General features: G+C 42.4%; 2 protein-coding genes across 2 annotated transcripts in view; both read right to left on the bottom strand.

Moving 5' to 3' along the window:
* Nucleotides 1–19,928, bottom strand: part of SYTL5 (synaptotagmin like 5) — a 233,454-nt gene that overhangs the window by 137,243 nt on the left and 76,283 nt on the right. The window lies entirely within an intron of this gene.
* Nucleotides 8,140–8,738, bottom strand: LOC145535463 (histone H2A-Bbd type 1-like). Its single transcript, XM_081563899.1, has one exon. It carries the CDS (start codon nucleotides 8,623–8,625, stop codon nucleotides 8,269–8,271), a length of 357 nt encoding a protein of 118 aa, XP_081420025.1. The 5' UTR covers nucleotides 8,626–8,738; the 3' UTR covers nucleotides 8,140–8,268.

Genomic DNA, 19,928 nt, shown 5'->3' on the forward strand with positions numbered 1-19,928 from the left:
GGATGGACTGGTTGGATCTCCTTGCAATCCAAGGGACTCTCAAGAGTCTTCTCCAATACCATAGTTCAAAAGCATCAATTCAGATTAGATAATTCGTACTAATTTGTCTTCAAATTCACTGATTCTTTCTTCAAGGTGATGTTGAGCCCATCTTTTACGTGTTTTATTTTGCTGATTGTAAGTTCTAAATTTTCATTTGGTTATTTACACTTTTCCATTGTCTGTTAAAATTCCTAATCTGTTCATTCATTAAGACCATATTTCCTTCATTCACTGAACATTTGTCTTTAGTCCTTTGACTATAGAATAATTGCTTTAAAGTCTTTGTCTAAAAAAATTCAACAACTGGCCATCTTCAGGCTTTTCTCTATTGACTTTTTTTTGAATATTGATAGGTCCTATTTTCCTGTTTTCTCCATGCTGAATATTTTTACTGTATATTAAAAATATTTAGGAACGCTGGATTTTGAAGAGTGTTGATGTTTGTTCTGTTTAGGATCTATTTAGGAATGCTGGCTTCTGTAGAGTGTCAATGGTTTGTTTTAACAGGTAGTTTGATGCATTGGATCTTATGCTTTATTAAAGTATGCAAACAGCCTAAGTTGTTTCCTAAGCCCAGTTAATTTTGAGGAATCAACCTCCAAATTCTAGCTCTTCTACAGATCTTGTAAGGGTTGGGTTTTAGGATTGTTAAAGAGTGAATCTATTGTAGGCCTTACAATGAGGCACAATCTTTACTCCTAAAGCTTCTGGTGTTTTAGCTGGATACCTAACACGTCAGGGAGGTATTATCAAGGACCCATCACTTGTTTCTTGTATCTCCAACATCCCCCAGCATGGGTCAACTGGTAATACCTCTGTTCCTCTCTTAACCCTGTACCCTCTTGTCAGTCTCAGATAGTATTTCCCTATGACTATACAGCTCAGTCCTCATCCAAAGAGTCTTGTTGCTGCTGCTGCTGCTGCTAAGTCGCTTCAGTCATGTCCGACTCTGTGCGACCCCATAGACGGCAGCCCACCAGGCTCCGCCGTCCCTGGGATTCTCCAGGCAAGAATACTGGAGTGGGTTGCCATTTCCTTCTCCAATGCATGAAAGTGAAAAGTGAAAGTGAAGTCGCTCAGTCGTGTCCGACTCTTAGCGACCCCATGGATTGCAGCCTACCAGGCTCCTCCATCCATGGGATTTTCCAGGCAAGAGTACTGGAGTGGGGTGCCATTGCCTTCTCCGTTGCATGGCTTTACCCAATCTCAAAACCTAATCATATGCATCATATGTCAGGAAGGGAACAATCAATGTGGAGAACAATCAATCAACTGGCTGCTACATCCTTTATCCTCACCGAGCATCTTAGTTTGGGTTCCCTTAGAAGCAGATGCTGAGACATGGATTCAAGTAAAAGTAGTTTATTTGAGAGAAGTTTTATTTACGTATGGCTTCTGAAACAACTTATCATAATCTTGGTGGCTTAAAACACACACACACAATCATGGTCTTACAGTCTAGAGGTCAGGAGTTTTGAAATTATTGTTACTGGGCTAAACTTGGGTACTGGCAGGGCCACACTCCCTCCAGAGGTTCTAGAGAATTTGTTTCTTTGCCTTTTCCAGCTCCTAGAGGTGCATTCCTTGCCTATGTTCCATTCTACCATCTTCAAAGCCAATAGCATAGCATCTTGCTTCAGTAGTCACCATGCCTTCTTCTATGTCAAAACTCTCCCTCAACCTTTCTCTTATAAGGACACTTGTGATTACACTAAGGGTGTAATCCATGCATAAAATCTAGGATATTCTCTTCCACTCAAAATCTTCCACTTAATCATATTTGCAGGGGGAAAAAAATCTCTTTTGTCATATAAGGTAAAATTCACAGGTTTATGGACTAGAACCCGGATATATTTTGGAGCCATTATCCAGCCTACCTAAGTCCACACTCTGGCCCCTAGAGGTTCATGTCCCCCCTACATGCAAAATACATTCATCCAACTCTTTAATCCCATAAGTCTCAAACTATTTCAGAACAAACTCAAAGTGTAAAATCTCATCATCTTGATCAGGTATGAGTGAGATTCTCAGGCAAAATTGCTCTCCATCTATGGACTTGTGAAACTAGAAAATAAGTTATCTACTCTCAAAATATTGTAGTGGGACAGGCATAGTTATGGATATTCTCATTCCACAAGAGAGAACAAGGAGAGTCACTAGCCCAAGCAATATCAAAATCTAGCCAGGAAGTTACTTGAGGTTTCAAAGTGAAAATAATCCTCTATGGCTTGAAGTCCTTGGCCTGTGAGTCAACCCTGTGGGACACAGTCTTCACCCTAGGGCCTGTGGCTCTGACCTCTGCTGCTGCTGCTGCTGCTACTAAGTCGCTTCAGTCATGTCCAACTCGGTGCGACCCCATAGACGGCAGCCCACCAGGCTCCCCCGTCCCTGGGATTCTCCAGGCAAGAACACTGGAGTGGGTTGCCATTTCCTTCTCCAATGCATGAAAGTGAAAAGTGAAAGTGAAGTCGCTCAGTCGTGTCCGATGGCTCTGACCTCTAGCACATTTAATAACTACCAAACAATATTCTTGTATCTCTTCTTTGTATTCACTTTTTTTAAAATGGTTTTAACATCTCCTGGTTCTCTCATGACTCAAGTAAAATCTTTCAACATGTATTCATTTCACATCTGTATTTACGTGATTTATTTTGTTCTAAAAATTATCTTTAAGATAAATTTAATATAAAGAAATTGATTGCATTTCTACACACTAAAATATCAGAAAGAGAAATTAAGGAAATAATTCCATTCACCATTGCATTAAAAAGAATGAAATACCTATGAATAAACAAACCTACCGAAGGAGGTCAAAGGCCTATACTCTGTAAACTAAAAGATGCTAATGCAATATATTGAAGATGACACAAACAGTTGGAAAAATATATCATGTTCTTGGCTTGGAGGAGTCAATATTGTTAAAATGACCATACTACCCAAGGCAATCTAGAGACTTAATGCAATCCCTATCAAATTACAAATGGCATTTTTCACAAAACTAGAAAAAATGAGTTTAAAATGTGTATGGAAACACAAAAGATCCTGAATAGCCAAAATAATCTTGTGAAAGAATAGGGCTATAGGAATCATGCTCCCTGATTTCCCACTGTATTACAAAGCTACAGTAATCAAAACAGTATGGTACTGGCATAAAATCAGACACATACACCAATGGAACAGGACAGAGTGCCTAGAAATAAACCACACAGTTATGGTCAATTAATCTATAACAAAGGAGGCAAGAACATACAATGGAGAAAAGACAGTCTCTTCAATAAGTAGTGCTGAGAAAACTGTAAAAGAATGCAATTAGAACTTTCTCTACCACTATATAGAAAAATAAACTCAAAATTAATTGAAGACTTAAATGTAAAATGGAATACCAAAAAACTCCTAGATGAAAACAGGCAAAACACTATAACATAAATCACAGGAATATTTTTTTGGATCTGTCTCCTAAAGTAAAGGCAATAAACAAATGAGACTGAATGGAACTTAAAAAGCTTTTTCACAGCAAAGGAAGACACTGACAAAATGAAAGACAATCTACTGAAATGGAGAAAATATTTGCAAATGATATGACTGCTGCTGCTGCTAAGTCGCTTCAGTCATGTCCAACTCTGTGCGACCCCACAGACAGCAGCCCACCAGGCTCTACCATCCCTGGGATTCTCCAGGCAAGAACACTGGAGTGGGTTGCCATTTCCTTCTCCAGTGCATGAAAGGGAAAAGTGAAAGTGAAGTCGCTCAGTCGTGTCCGACTCTTTGCAACCCCATGGGCTGCAGCCCACCAGGCTCCTCCGTCCATGGGATTTTCCAGGCAAGAGTACTGGAGTGGGGTACCATTGCCTTCTCCGATGATATGACTAATAAGGGATTAATACACAACCTATATAAATAGCTCATACAACTCAACATCCAAAAACAACTTGATTTAAAAGTGAGTGAAAGAAATGAATAGACATTTTTCTAAACAGGAAATGAAAAACCACAATGAGATATTGCCTCACTTTTGTCAGTATGCCTATCATCAGAAAGAACACAAACAACATATGTTGATGAGGATAGGAAAAAGGAATTCTCATATACTGTTGGTGGGAAAGTAAATCGGTGTAGCCACTGTGGAAAACAGTGTGGAGCTTTCAAAAAAAAAACTAAAAATAAAACTACCCAGCAGTTCCACTCCTGGGTATATAGCCAAGAAAACAAAAACAATGATTGGAAAAGATGCATGCACCTCAGTGTTCAAGTGAAGCATTATTTATAATTGTCAAGATAGAGAATCAACGTAAGTATCCATCTATAGATGAATGGATAAAGAAGATGTGATACATTCATACATACACACACACACACACACACACACACACACACACAATGGAATACTACTCAACCATAAAAAAGAACAGAACTTTGCCATGTGCAGCAACATAGATGGATTTGGAAGGCATTTTGCTAATTGAAATAAGTCAGAGAAAGACAAATACGGTATGACATCACTTATATGTGGTATCTAAAAATCACAACAACACAATGAATATAACACAAAAGCAGTAGAATCATAGATATAGAGAACAAACTACTTGTTACTAGTGAGGGGATGGGCAATTTTGGGGTAGAGAAGTGAGAGGTACAAACTACTGGGTATAAGTTAGCCTACAAAGATGTATTATACAACAAGGGGAATACAGCCAATATTTTGTAATAACTGTACACAGAATATAAACTTTAAAAATTGCATAAAAATAATTTTTTAAAAATGAATTAAACTAAACGCTCCAAAAGAAAAAAAAATTAGCTTTCAGTTATCTTAGAGGTCAAATCAAAATGTCTAATACATTGATACCTACTAGAGCAGATAAATTTCAATGATAAACAAGTGTACCTCACGCAGAATTTAAGCCCAGACATGTCTTTTCTTGGTGGTCTAGGTAAATCCAAAGCACCGAAGCAATGCTGTTGACTCTGTTTCTCTAGCTGTAATTTACTGATCTACTAAGTCTTTGTTTTACTTCAGATACATTATAGCCCCATAGGTTATTCTCCACTGTTGGCAGGAACAGATAGGAATTTCATTTTAGGGTCAGGTCGTTTAGAGCTCTCTCTACATGGATTGATGGTTTATAGAGATCTCATCTCTGATGGATAAGACAAAAACATATGGTTTTTCAGTCTTTGTCTTTTGTGGTTTACCTGTTCTTGAGCTCACATCAATTAAGAATTTCATACCCTCTAGGAGGAAAACAGCATTTTGCTATCTGGACTGGTGAGTTCTTTGGTTTCTGTGTCTATCCTTAACTCACAACATAGTTGTAGAACTGAAGCTATAAGCTCTATTTCTCTCTGCTCATACATCTATGTGCCTGTAATTCAGAAATGTCTTCACCTCTAATTACGTGTGTAATGCTTTCTTTCATCTGTGTGTGCTTAGTCACTCAGTCGTGTTTGACTCTTTGCAACCCCATAGACTGTAGCCCGCCAGGCTCCTCTGTCCATAGGATTTTCCAGGCAAGAATACTGGAGTGGGTTGTCATGCCCTCCTCCAGGGGATCTTCTTGACCCAGGGATGGAACCTCCATCTCCTGCCTCTCCTGCATTGGCAGGTGGGTTCTTTACCACTGAGCCACCTACAAAATCACACCTGCCAAGCCCTTTATTTCATCTTGGAGATATTAATATATTAGATCATGAAAACTCTGAATTTAAAGGAGCTCTGTTCTGATTGTCATATATAATAAATCATTAATTATATGAAGGAAGTATTCTTTAAATTCTCTGAAAATAAAGAAATTGAACTGTGACACTTAAAATGAGCTAGATTGAAATAATACATATTCTCCAAGAAACTAACAACATTTTAAGAACTCAAATGCACAAAATGTGGTTAAATCTTTAGCAAACAAGTCTAGCTTAACAGTTCGGGCTTTGTGAAAACTATATCGTCCTTCATTTATCCATATTAGGTGTAATACAAGCAAACATTTTAAGCTACTCAGGTATTTTTTTTCCAAAATGTATACAATTTTACTGATCTAATGACCTAGAATTCCTTCCAATAAAACTTTAAGACTTGAAAAATCTGTTCAATCAAATCCAGTTATTTTGCTGACAAACCTAAATTTCCACAATAATAAAGTTCTAGATATGTCAGCTTGAGAGCATTTCAAAATCCTTAGGTAACTAAAAACCTTGCATGACACTAAATTGAGCTCCACAATGGATGGCTTTATTATTTAAAAGATAATACAGTGACACAGTATTTAGCTATAATTTTAATTTATACACTTGTGCTTATTTGTACATGCTGCAAGGAGGCTGCATCTTCAGCTCTGTCGATCAACATGTTCACTTTTGTCACACTGAGAAGCTGTACACATAAGGAGTATGTGTGGCAAAAAAAGGTGGGTTAGGTATATATGTGACTTAGTCCAGTAAAAATCACATGAAGTACACAGTTATGGTCCCCAGACCTCTCTGAAAAATAAAAGTGACTTTAATTAAAAATTTTAATTAATATACATCACTGAGACCCTACTATGAGCCTCAAAATTTAGGGAAAAAAGAGAATGTTTCTGTTCTAAAATAAAATGACATTTTGTTCCAGAATAGGAAAGAGGGCACTGAAATGCAAAATTAAGCATGTGTGTACAGAAAAGTAGATAAAGTGTATGGAAATCAACTTTGAAAAATAGCACAAATTTGTATTACATTTTTCCAAATCTGACTCAGTTTTCATGAATTTATTCATATGATTTTCAAAAACAGCTTCTGGTTATTTAGTATCAAATATCATATTGAATGTTGAACTCAAATCTGAGAACTGCTTTTGCTCTCAGTAAAAAAAGACTAAGTTTTGTTAGAGAGTTTGCTCTAGTTTCCTCAAGTCTGTCCACTTTTATTAAAAGACTGCATAAGTTCATTCCTCAGTTCCATTGGTTTCCTAAGACTGCACTTACAAATCACCACAGGCTTGGCTTAAATAAAAAAATAAAACATTTATTTGGTTTTAATTCTGGAGGTCAGAAGTTTGAAATATGTTTCTCTGGGCTACCTACTTTGTACTTTGCCCCCAAAAGCAGAGATTCTGTATCTCAACAGAATAACTGAACCAAGCCTGGCAGCCCCTTCGGGGGCCTGTCTAAGCACCTGGGGAGGGAGACACAGGCAGCCATCTGTTAAGGGCGTGGTCTGTGCCAGGCTCTGTGTTAAGTCACAGGTTAAGTCACAGTTTACAGGAACAAGGTGATATCTGGGAAAACCCCAAGATGGAGGAACTCTGATTATCCCTGTTTTACAGGTGAGGAAGCTGCTGCTCACAGGAGACAGACGGATGTCCAAGATCACACAGCCAGAAGGTGGTGAACTGGAATGGCGAACCCAGGTCCACTGACCCCACTGTTATAGCCCGCTGGGCAGCCTCTGACCAGTCCTGTATGACAGGCCAGGAGGCAGCAGAAGGGGGCCCTTTGGCATCTGATGAATGTCCACAGAGAGTGTCACAGCACTGGCTAATAAGCCCTGTCTCAAGTCTTGGAATGAGACAGGGTAAAATAAATAATACATGAACTCAACATGGCCATAATTCCTTTCATGTGTATTTCTTTACGGTTTCCCTATCACTCCTCAATCTTCATGTAAAGGTCCTGCCCCATTAAGTTCACACTGACTGCTCTGCCATCCTCTTCAATCACCCCCCTGACCCCCCCCACCCCAAGCCTTGGCTTCACCTCTCACTTTCAGATGTTTCCCATCAGGAATAAAGCCTTAGGCTCCTCCCTCACAGTTTTCAGCCCCTCCCCCATTACCACCATCCTTGTGGGAATTCAACAGGCCCTCTCCACGCCAAACTCCCAACCTGCCTGGTCTGGACTCCTTCAGAGCCAGTGAGGAAGTCCTGCCCGCAACCTCAGCTAGGAACTCCCCCCAGGACCACACACCATACTGTCACCATCGGAAACCACTCCCCGATTTCAGGATTCCAGCATCCCTCCCTGACCGCACACTCCACCCCTCCATCCTTCATGAGAGGACCCCTCCCAGCCCCCCACCCCATGTCTCCCAGACGCCTCAACAAAAATGACAGAAAGCGAGCAGTTACAAGCACAGTCATGAACGCTTTAATAGCAGTGCTGATGGCAAAAGGCCAGGCCTCCCTCATCTGTGACCAGTTTGGGGTGAGATGAAGCTGCTGCTGAGGTGTGGCTGCACTCAGGGGCCTGGGCATCCCTAATTATTCTCGGGAAGGCGCAGTGCAGCTGTGGGCCGAGAGAAGGTGCTGCCTGCGAAGAGGCGGCGGAGATTCTCATTGTTGGTCAGCGCCCTCTGCACATGCTCCGGGCTGATGCGCACCCTGTGGTTGGTGCCGGCCTCCTTCCCCGCCAGGTCCAGGATGTTGGCCGTCAGGTACTCAAGGACTGCAGTCAGGAACACGGGTGTGGATGAGCTCAGGCGGTAGCCACCCTGATGCTCTCGCAGGAGGCGGTCCACGCGGCTCACGGGGAACTGCAGCTCGGCTCTGTCAGAGCGGGAGTGAGAATTCCTCTTACTAGCATGGCTGTTCCCCAGGCGTCTTCTCCGAAACATGGTGTCGGCTGGATGCTGCCTCAATCAGCCCAAACAGATGATCCTGTTGGCTGTGGCCTCCTGAGATGCCAGTGTCTTTCTGCTGGCTGTGTCCCCTTGCTCAGGTCTCTTATTGCTCAGGGAGCTGCCTTTGTGACAGCTCAGGCTTTGTGATGTCATCGGTGGCCACTGGGCCTTGATCAGGACTGGCCTAGAAACGGTTGTCATAGGAACCTCTTTTTATAGGGAACTCTTTCTATTTCACTGTAACAGTCTAGTAAATAAATAAATAAATAAACAGGGGGCATAGAGAGAAAAAGAATGTTTTAATGGAAACACTGCCCTGTCTCTGGGACACCACTTCAGCTTATCCGAGCCTAGCCTTGGATTATCTTTGAACTGGTTCACATCCCTCTGTAAATTGGTGGTCACTGATAGACATACTGAATGCCTTGTCCAGGGGAGATCCATTTGTCTCCCTTCTCATATTGTAATAAAGCCAATCGTGCCTCCAATTACACATTTAAAATATTCTGCTTCAAAACTTGTATGTTTGTTCTTCAGGTTATCTTTTGTTATACCATCTGCCAATCCCCTCATGAGTTAAACAGATTCTTTGAATACATGTACATTTCATATCTTTAAGAGCGTCATGATTTTCTCTGTTTAAAAATATCTTTTAACTGTTTTGGAGGTCACATGGATATGCCCATGGACTCTCCTGTCAGAGCCAGGTAAACTCCCAAGACAGAAAAGTGCCACATTCTCAATTAAAGCCCAGGAGTGTCTTGTCTTGTTTCTTCTGGGTGATTCCAAAGCCTCATGGAAACCAAGAGGATTTCCATGATTTTCTTTTTCTGATTTTAATTTTAAAATTTTCGTCTGTAGTAATTTTGTGGTTGCTTTGTTTTTGTTCATTTATAGCTGATAAGTTATTCCCATTGTTGGCGGAAATGGTGGAGAATTTGGTTTCAGGATCTGACCATCTGGCGACCTCTTGAAATAGGTTCACAGAGATCTAGGCTCCACTGAATGAGAGACAACAGAGAAACTGGTTTCCAGTCTTTGTTTGCCTATTTGCTTCTTCAAATCATACCCTCTAGAGGAGAACACTTCTTGATATCTACTTGAGCCATGGCTAAAGTTGTAACATTGAAGCTATAATCTCTGTTTTTCCATGCTTGTATGTCCATGTCTATAACTCAGAAATGCCCTCACCTCTGGTTGTCTGAGTGTGTAATGTTTTCCTATCTTCGAATGATACTACTATAATGCACTACAGTTGATTATAAATCTCTTAAAGGGGTTCTGTTCTGAGTGACATATCCAGATAAATTGTTTATACAAACTGACTGTTCCTAAATTTCCTTGAGACTAAAGAAGTTGAATTATGGTACTTTAAATGAGCTACATTTAAACAATACACTAGGTCGGTCAAAAAGTTCATTAGGGTGTCTCTGCACCATCTTATGGAAGAACTCAAACAAACTTTAGGACCAAGCCACTATATACTCCCAGAAATCAATTCACAACTTTTGTAAGAAATCAACACCTCTATATTGAAGCATTTGGCTTTCTTCACCCAGAGGAGACCATTAAAACCTTCCTATGTCAAGACCACCCATTTCTCAGAATATAGCAGAGGAAGAGCCTCCACAGCAGGCAGCAGGGCTGGGCTCTCATCCCTACTGTGCAACCCACTTGCCATGGGACCTTGGGAGAACTCATCAGCATCTCTGGGCCAAAGTGGCCTCAGCTATAAAATGAATACTCTAAAAAAAAAAAAAAATCCCTGTTCTGTGCCATGTTCACCCACTTTAGGTAGAAAACTTTCCTTAGAAAAAGATCATGAAAGTGAAAGTCGCTCACAAGTGTCCAACTGTTTGTGATCCCATGCACGATAAAGTTCATGGAATTCTCCAGGCCTGAATACTGGAGTGGGTAGCCTTTCCCTTCTCCAGGGGATCTTCCCAACCCAAGGATTGAACCCAGGTCTCCTGCATTGCAGGCGGATTCTTTACCAACTGAGCCACAAAGGAAGCCCAAGAATACTGGAGTGGGTAGCCTATCCCTTCTCCAGAGGATCTTCCTGACCTAGGAATTGAACCGGGATCTCCTGCATTGCAAGTGGATTCTTAACCAACTGCTGCTGCTGCTTCTAAGTTGCTTCAGTTGTGTCCGAATCTGTGCGACCCCATAGACGGTAGCCCACCAGACTCCCCTATCCCTGGGATTTTCCAGGCAAGAGTACTGGAGTGGGTTGCCATTGCCTTCTCCATTAACCAACTGAGCTATCAGGGAAGCTCGGAAAAGATCATAAGCTGAGAACTGTACACCTCAAGCAGATCTTTGAGATAATTTAGTCCAACCTCCACACTGTATTATAGAAGGAAATGGCAACCCACTCCAGTATTCTTGCCTGGAAAATTCGATGGACAGAGAAACCTGGCGGGCTACAGTCCATGGGGTCACAAGGAGTCGGCCACGACTGAGCACATCAGGGTCATGTTGTATACCCATGGTAGCTGACAGGCCCCAAGTAAACTACACTTACGGGAGACCAGAACCCAGTTTGCCCCCTTCTTCTTCCACTATTTTGCCCCACTGTGACATGAAGACTCTTCCACAGTCCAGTGGGTGAATTCGTCTCATACTACATCTCAGAACCCAAGGATCTCACAACAACAGAATCTAACCTGCCCCCCTGCAGCAAACCAGTTTTTTGCTTTAGTTGATTTTGTGTTAGTGAAGTTTAGAGATAATTTTCCCATAGTGATTCGAGAACCCTAAATATAAGAGAGTAATATAATCTTTTGTGGAGGGCCTCCCCGGTGGCTCAGTGGTAAAAGAATCCGCCTGCCAATGCAGGAGATACAAAAGACAGGAGCTCAATCCCTCGGTTAAGAAGATCCCCTGGAGAAGGAAATGGCCAATTGTGGTTTTACAATTAATTTACAATGGAAACGATGAACTCAAATATCTTTAGGAGCCAGCAATATGCTGTAAATGAGTGAAGTGGGTCACACATGAAATACAACACGTATATAGAAAGGAGAGGCCCAGTATGAATGGTACAAGCAGTCAGACATCTTCATCCAACTATAGCCATGGATGGCCAGACATTTTGACTTTCACCAAAAAAATTGAGATTTTCTTCGGGCAAAAAGTTCTTGATTCGTAAATGTTGCTTGATAATGAATTTTCCTTTAAAAATGTCATTGTAGGGGACTTCCCTGGTGGGCCGGTGGTAAAGAATCTGCCTACCAATGCAGTGGACACGAGTTCAATCCTAGGTCCAGGAAGATCCCATATGCTGCAGAGCAACTGACCCCGGAATCACAACTACTTGAGCCTGGGCTCTAGAGCCTGAGAGCCACAACTACTGAGCCCACATGCCTAGAGCCTGTACTCTGTAACAAGAGAGACCACAGCAATGAGAAGCCCTTGCACCACAACTAGTAGTAGCCCTGCTCGCCACAACTAGAGAAAGCCCGCACACAGCAGTGAAGACCCAGCACAGCCAAAACTAAATAAATAAATTTTAAAAAAGATAGTCACTGTAGGCCTAGTAATTCCATTTGCTGACTCGATTGGGTCTGTTAAGTGGCCACTTTGTAATTTGCTTTCTAGAGACATCATATATTGGTGTTCATATAGTCTCCTCTTCCTTGAGTCTCATTTCGAGGCTCCAAAAGCCCTTTGTAAAGAGTCAGGTGGTCTCTGGCAACTTCCTACAGGACCTGTCAGATTCAGGGACCAGGGAAACCTGGGCCCTCAAAACACCTCTCTTCTCACAGGCTGTCTTCAGAGGGAGGGCAGCCTTGTTCCCAGGCCTTGTGTTCACGCCAATAGCAACCTGACATTACTCTCCAAGGTCTTTCCAGGCTGGACTCTTGGGCTCATGTCATCTCACACATGATGTTTTCACCTGTGCTGACCTGTGTCTGGTGTCTGACCCTGGCCTGCCCTGACACTGCTTTTGGTCACAGACCTGGTTTGGCAGGCACGCCCTCCCCAGTCCCTGTTCCCACTCACACTGGTTTCAGTGTTCCCACTCTCAACAGGGCACTGGTCGTCACTGGTGTTCTCTGCAGGGCTTAAGTTAGAACAAATCCTCCCTCATCAGCTTTCCTGTGTTTTCAAAATGCACAAAAAGCCTAACCTTGGGTGAATCATGCTTTCCCAAGGGCAGTAGTTCTCAGCCTCTGCCTGCCTTCCTCCCCTGGTGGAGGACCCCTGATCCTGGGGAAGAGGAGGTGTGGCAGGGTGCTGCAGTTAGCTGGAGGACAAGCTGCCTGGGACTCCCATGTCTCCTGTGAACCCACAGGCACAGCTATGAGTTCTTAAAGGGATGGCAATACACCTCTGCCTGATTCTCCCATGTCCACATGACTCTGCACATGCCTTGCCCACACGAGGTCAGAAAAGCTCAACCTCCAAACCTAATCATCAAACAGAGTCTAAAGAGCCCAGGAAGCCTGGCTCCCTGCAGGTGTCACAGGGACCACTAGTGCTGACACAGCATGGTCTGTAAGGTGACCCTGAGCACACAGACCTGCTAACCTGACACGGTTTATCCACCTACTACGACTTCTCTGGCCCTCAATGGATCCTCTGGTCTGACTTCCAGTGAGGTATCCTGGAGACTACATTTTGTACTAAAACATGCCACAGCCATAAGCCAAAATCAACAGCTTTCAAGAACCACACAGCTACTTAGCCAACATGATAGGATGTGAGTACCATGATTGATTCCCTGGCACCAGTCACCCTGGAGGCATTCCCTGTTGTCTGAAAGTCACTGGAAGATGAGGCATCGCGCCCTGGACACAAAGATGCTCCACTTCAGGGACGGGGTGGCATGGTTGGTGCCCTCACGTGACCAGATGAAGGACACTCTCTACCTGACGTTGCCGGGGAGAGGCTTGCTGGCCACTCAAATGAGCAGGAGAGTAAGAGAGGGGCTTGGCTAAGGCCAGGAGGGTGTCATGGCTCTCGTTAATGATTCACAAATCTGTGTGGTGAACATCTTGACAGAGCAAAGTTTCTTTTCTTTTAATAAATTTATTTATTTTAGTTGGGGGCTAATTACTTTACAATATTGTAGTGGTTTTTGCCATACATTGACATGAATCAGCCATGGGTTTATATGTGTTCCCCATCCTGAACCCCCCTCCCACCTCCCTCTCCATCCCATCCCTCTGGGTCATCCCATTGCCCCAGCCCTGAGCATTTGTCTCATGCATCGAACCTGGAATGGTGTTCTGTTTCACATACGATAATATACATGTTTCAATGCTATTCTCTCAGAACGTCCCACCCTCACCTTCTCCCTCAGAGTCCATAAGACTGTTCTATGCATCTGTGTCTCTTATTCTGTCTCGCATATAGGGTTATCGTTACCATCTTTCAAATTCCATATATATGCATTAGTATACTGTATTGGTGTTTTTCTTTCTGGCTTACTTCACTCTGTATAATGGGCTCCAGTTTCATCCATCTCAATAGAACTGATTCAAATGTATTCTTTTTAATGGCTGAGTAATATTCCATTGCGTATATGTACCACCGCTTCCTTATCCATTCGTCTGTTGATGGGCATCTACGTTGTTTCCATGTCCTGGCTATTATAAACAGTGCTGCGATGAACATTGGGGTCCACGTGTCTCTTTCAATTCTGGTTTCCTCAGTGTGTATGCCCAGCAGTGGGATTGCTGGGTCATATGGGAGTTCTATTCCCAGTTTTTTAAGGAATCTCCATACTGTTCTCCATAGTGGCTGTACTAGTTTGCATTCCCACCAACAGTGTAAGTGGGTTCCCTTTTCTCCACACCCTCTCCAGCATTTATTACTTGTAGACTTTTGGATAGCAGCCATTCTGACTGGCGTGAAATGGTACCTCACTGTGGTTTTGATTTGCATTTCTCTGTAATGAGTGATGTTGGCAAAAACCCTCCAGAAAGCAGGAATAGAAGGAACACACCTCAACATAATAAAAGCTATATATGAAAAATCCACAGCAAACATTATCCTCAATGGTGAAAAATTGAAAGCATTTCCCCCAAAGTCAGGAACAAGGCAAGGGTGCCCACTTTCACCACTACTATTCAACATAGTTTTGGAAGTTTTGGCCACAGTAATTAGAGCTGAAAAAGAAATAAAAGGAATACAGATAGGAAAAGAAGAAGTAAAACTCTCACTGTTAGCAGGTGACATGATCCTCTACATAGAAAACCCTAAAGATTCTACCAGAAAATTACTAGAGCTAATCAATGAATATAGTAGAGTTGCAGGATATAAAATTAACACACAGAAATCCCTTGCATTCCTATACACTAATAATGAGAAAACAGAAAGAGAAATTAAGGAAACAATACCATTCACCATTGCAACAAAAAAAATAAAATACTTAGGAATATATCTACCTAAAGAAACAAAAGACTTATATACAGAAAACTACAAAACACTGATGAAAGAAATCAAAGAGGACACAAACAGATGGAGAAATATACTGTGTTCATGGATTGGAAGAATTAATATAGTGAAAATGAGTATACTACCCAAAGCAATCTATAGATTCAATGCAATCCCTATCAAGCTACCAATGGTATTTTTCACAGAACTAGAACAAATCATTTCACAATTTGTCTGGAAATATAAAAAACCTCGAATAGCCAAAGCAATCTTGAGAAAGAAGAATGGAACTGGAGGAATCAACCTGCCTGACTTCAGGCTCTACTACAAAGCCACAGTCATCAAGACAGTATGGTACTGGCACAAAGATAGAAATATAGATCAATGGAACAAAATAGAAAGCCCAGAGATAAATCCACGCACATATGGACACCTTATCTTTGACAAAGGAGGCAAGAATATACAAAGGAGAAAAGACAATCTCTTTAACAAGTGATGCTGGGAAAACTGGTCAACCACTTGTAAAAGTATGAAACTAGAACACTTTCAAACACCATACACAAAAATAAACTCAAAATGGATTAAAGATCTAAATGTAAGACCAGAAACTATAAAACTCCTAGAGGAAAACAGGCAAAACACTCTCTGACATAAATCACAGCAGGATCCTCCATGACCCACCTCCCAGAATATTGGAAATAAAAGCAAAAATAAACAAATGGGACCTAATTAAAATCAAAAGCTTTTGCACAACAAAGGAAACTATAAGCAAGGTGAAAAGAGAGCCTTCAGAATGGGAGAAAATAATAGCAAACGAAGCAACAGACAAACAATTAATCTCAAAAATACACAAGCAACTACTGCAGCTGAATTCCAGAAAAATAAACGACCCAATCAAAAAATGGGCCAAAGAACTAAACAGACATTTCTCCAAAGAAGACATACAGATGGCTAACAAAGTTTCTTTTAATAAATTTTTTTTAAATTTATCTTTAATTGGAGGATAATTGGGCTTCCCTTGTAGCTCAGCTGGTAAAGAGTCTGCCTGCAATGCGGGAGACCTGGGTTCGATCCCTGGGTTGGGAAGATCCCCTGGAGAAGGGAAAGGCTACCCACTCCAGTATTCTGGCCTGGAGAATTCCGTGGACTGTATAGTTCATGGGTTCCCAAGAGATGGACACGACTGTATGACTTTTTGCTTTACAATGTTGTGTTGGTTTCTGCCATACAATGTGAATCAGCCATAACTATACATATATTAATATCCCAAGAAAAGTCGATTAAACAAGCACCGACTCCATTAAGTTCTAAGCACACCCGACATGGTTACACTCAAGACACTCCTGAGAAGTTGCCAAAGGCTAAGTCAGCTCCAAGCTTCCATCAATAGTGAAAGGAAGGAAATAGAGGGTGTCACCAGACAGAGGAGGGCAGAAAGGGAACTAGGATGAGGACTGTCTGGTTCCCAGATGTAGCCCTGGCTTCCTTGTCTGTACCGCACTCTCACTCTCTGTCTCCCCACAAGATTCAGCAGGCTGAGGTTTTTACAGAGGCCCAAGCATCCAGCAATGATGTGAGAACCAGGTCCAGGCTAATTTACTAGTGTCCACAAGAGGCTAGAAGGCTACATTCTGCCAAAAACATAGCACTGATATTACCCAACATGGTAAAATACATTACTAATATTTTCTGGAATGAAGCATGATATAAATAAATGAAACAAACCAGACAATAACTTCTTTTATGCGTATTTCTCTATGGTTTCCCCAACACTCCTCAATCTCCATCTAAAGGTCCTGCCCCATTAAATTAACGCCAACTTCTACGCCACCCTTTCCATTCACCCCATTGCCATCACCTCTGATTTTAGATATTTCCCATTATGAATAAAGTTCATGCCAAGTGCTCTTCCACTCTCTCCATCCATCCCCCTTGTCATCATCACCCACTTTCAGGTGTTCCCTATGATGAGTAAAGCCTTCAGCTTGTCCATCACGGTTTGTAGCCCCTCCCAAGTTACCACCATCATTTGCAGAATTCAACATGCCCCCTCTCTGGCCAACTTCGCAACCTCCCAGCCCGGACTCCCTCAGAGCCAGTGAGGAAGTCTTCACCCCAAAACCTCAGCCAGCGACTCCCTCAAGAATCACTCCCCACACTGTCACCACTGGAAACCATTCCCTGAAATCACAGATTTCAGCATCCCACCCTGACCGCACCTTTCACTCCTCCACTCTCCATCAGAGGAGCCCCCACCAATGTCCCCCAGACGCCTCAACAACAAATGACAGAAAGAGAGCAGTCAGAAGCACAGACATGGATTTAAACACTTCAATAGCATTTATTGATGACAGAAGCCGGGGTTCCTCAGCTGAGAAGTTGTGCCTTGGGCTGAGGTTATGAGGGCTCCTGCCAAGCTCTGGGGACCCAGCTTCAGCCATTCCTTCTGGATCCAGGCATCTCATCAAACAGAGTGAAAGGTGCATTCGTCAAGTGGCGATGAGGTTCTGTGTTGTCGCCCCCCGGGCTTTCCACACCCTGTGGAGTGACCTGCACACCACCGTTGGCCTCGGCGCCGACCAGATCCAGCCAGGACGTAGTCAGTGAGATAATCGAGCATGGCAAGAAGGAAACCTATTTGGATGAACTCAGGGTGTGGACACATTCATCCTCTTGCAGAAGACAGTCCAAGGGGCACACGGGGAACTGCAGCAGGGAGGGTACAGGATGGGCTGGTGTCTGGTAAGAGCACTCCTCACTTTGTTCTTCCGACATGCTATTTGCTGGCTTTGCTTCTGCAGATCAAGCTCTGCTTGATTTTCCTGCTGGACTGAGTCTCTTAAGACATGTGCACTAAGCCCAACACATTTTATCCCTGTTCTCTAGTCCCTCATTGATCAGGGGGCTACCTCTGTGACATCCTCAACTTTGGGATGTCACTGATTCCCACTGCGCCCGAATCAGGCCTCAGCCAAGCCACGTCCATGTCAGAAACCTGGTCACCCCATTGCCCCCTGATATCGAGGGAGTGTACTTGACATTGTACAGATGTGTGTTTCCCTGGCAAATTTTTCCCTCTCTTTAGGGTACCAGACCACATTATCTGATTCTAGCCTCGTACTGTCTTTGAGGTCTTTGACGATCTTTGGTTAGTTGGAGGTTACTCACAAACATACAAGAGATCCTGTAGAGATTAAACTGTCCCCTTCTCATGATGTAATGAAATCAGTTTTGCTTCCCTGTACACATTCATTTAAATATTCTTAATCAGTATTCCTGTATCCAATGTTTGATTTCTCTTTGGAACAAGTTATAACACTTTTCCATTCCTTCACTGAGTAAAATAAAATCTTTTAACTCATGTTCAGTTCAGTTCAGTCGCTCAGTCATGTCTGACTCTTTGCGACCCCATGAACCACAGCTCGCCAGGCCTCCCTGTCCATCACCAACTCCCGGAATCCACCCAAACCCATGTCCATTGAGTCGGTGATGCCATCCAACCATCTCATCCTCTGTCATCCCCTTCTCCTCCTGCCCACAATCTTTCCCAGAATCAGGGTCTTTTCAAATGAGTCAGCTCTTCGCATCAGGTGGCCAAAATATTGGAGGTGAACTCATGTTCACCTCATGTTTATTATGTGTCTTGATTTTTACAGTCTGAAAAATATCTTTGGATCATTTTGGAATTTACAATGAGACGCTTAATGGATTCATCAGAACCCAGTAAACATTGTAAAGAGAGGGAAAGTGCACGTGGTGCTCAGTTTAAGTTCAGATGTTTCTCTTCCTGGCTGTCCTTGGTGAAGCCAAAGCACAAGAGATGTTTCTTTTGATTTTCTTTTTTCCTCATTTTAATTGTTCTCTCTACAAAGGTTGTGTTTCTGCTTTGTTTCTGGTTCATGTACAGCTGATAACAGTTACTGCTATTTCAATTCCCAAAGTGAAAGTAGAAGAAAGAACTCTCAGATTCCAGCAATTTCAATATTCAAGCAGGCAAATCTCCATAGGTTTCAAGGCCTGGGAATAATTCTTTGTGGCTTGAGGCTCCTCCTTCTGACGCCAGGGCTTCACCCCCTGACCATAGCTCTGCCCTCTAGGCCCTGGGCTCTCCCTTCAGAATCATCTTGCCTTTATTTTGAATGGAATGAATGTTTGCAGCTGAGTAACTTTATCAGCCTGTTTTCTGCTTGTCAAATTTTGGGAGCCCCACAGCCTCCTTTCATCTTCTATCTATCCTTTCAGTTAGAGATGGCATTGTTCATGCTGATTTAACATGCTCAAGAATCCTGTAGTCCCCGTGTGTGTCTTAAGGAATCCATGCCCTTACACAAAAGGCTCATTCAGAGATTCTCTATTCCTTGCTTCTACTGAGATGACTAGGGTTATCTTTGAGTCACAGCCCATTTTGCTTCATGGAGCCCTCCGTATATTCTGGTATTCTGATACCTTGGAGGTAACTAGCATAAAATATCTAGCTACATCCTTGATATTTTTCCCTACAGGACACTTTCCTGACAGTGAATCCTTTCATTTTAATGTACAGAACACCATTCCATGTTCGATGCATGTGACAAGGGCTCAGGGCCGGGGCAATGGGATGATCCAGAAGGATGGGATGGGGAGGGAGGTGGGTGGGGGGTCTAGGAAGGGGAACACATGTAAACCCATGGCTGATTCATGTCAATGTATGGCAAAAACTATTACAATATTGTAAAGTAATTAGCCCCCAACTAAAATAAATAAATTTAAAAAAAAAAAATGTACTTTTGCAAACTGGACAGGCTGAGACTTTCTCTTATCTTTAAGTCCTAAGTTCCTTTTTGCTTAACAGATCTTCCCTCAATTTGTCTTTTCTCTACCATTTTCACTACTAGTAGCAAGAAGAAACAAGGGCATGCTTTCAACACTTA

This window comes from Giraffa tippelskirchi, chromosome X (assembly GCF_054371585.1).
Source record: "Giraffa tippelskirchi isolate mGirTip1 chromosome X, T2T-mGirTip1v1.2.pri, whole genome shotgun sequence".
NCBI lineage: Eukaryota > Metazoa > Chordata > Mammalia > Artiodactyla > Giraffidae > Giraffa > Giraffa tippelskirchi.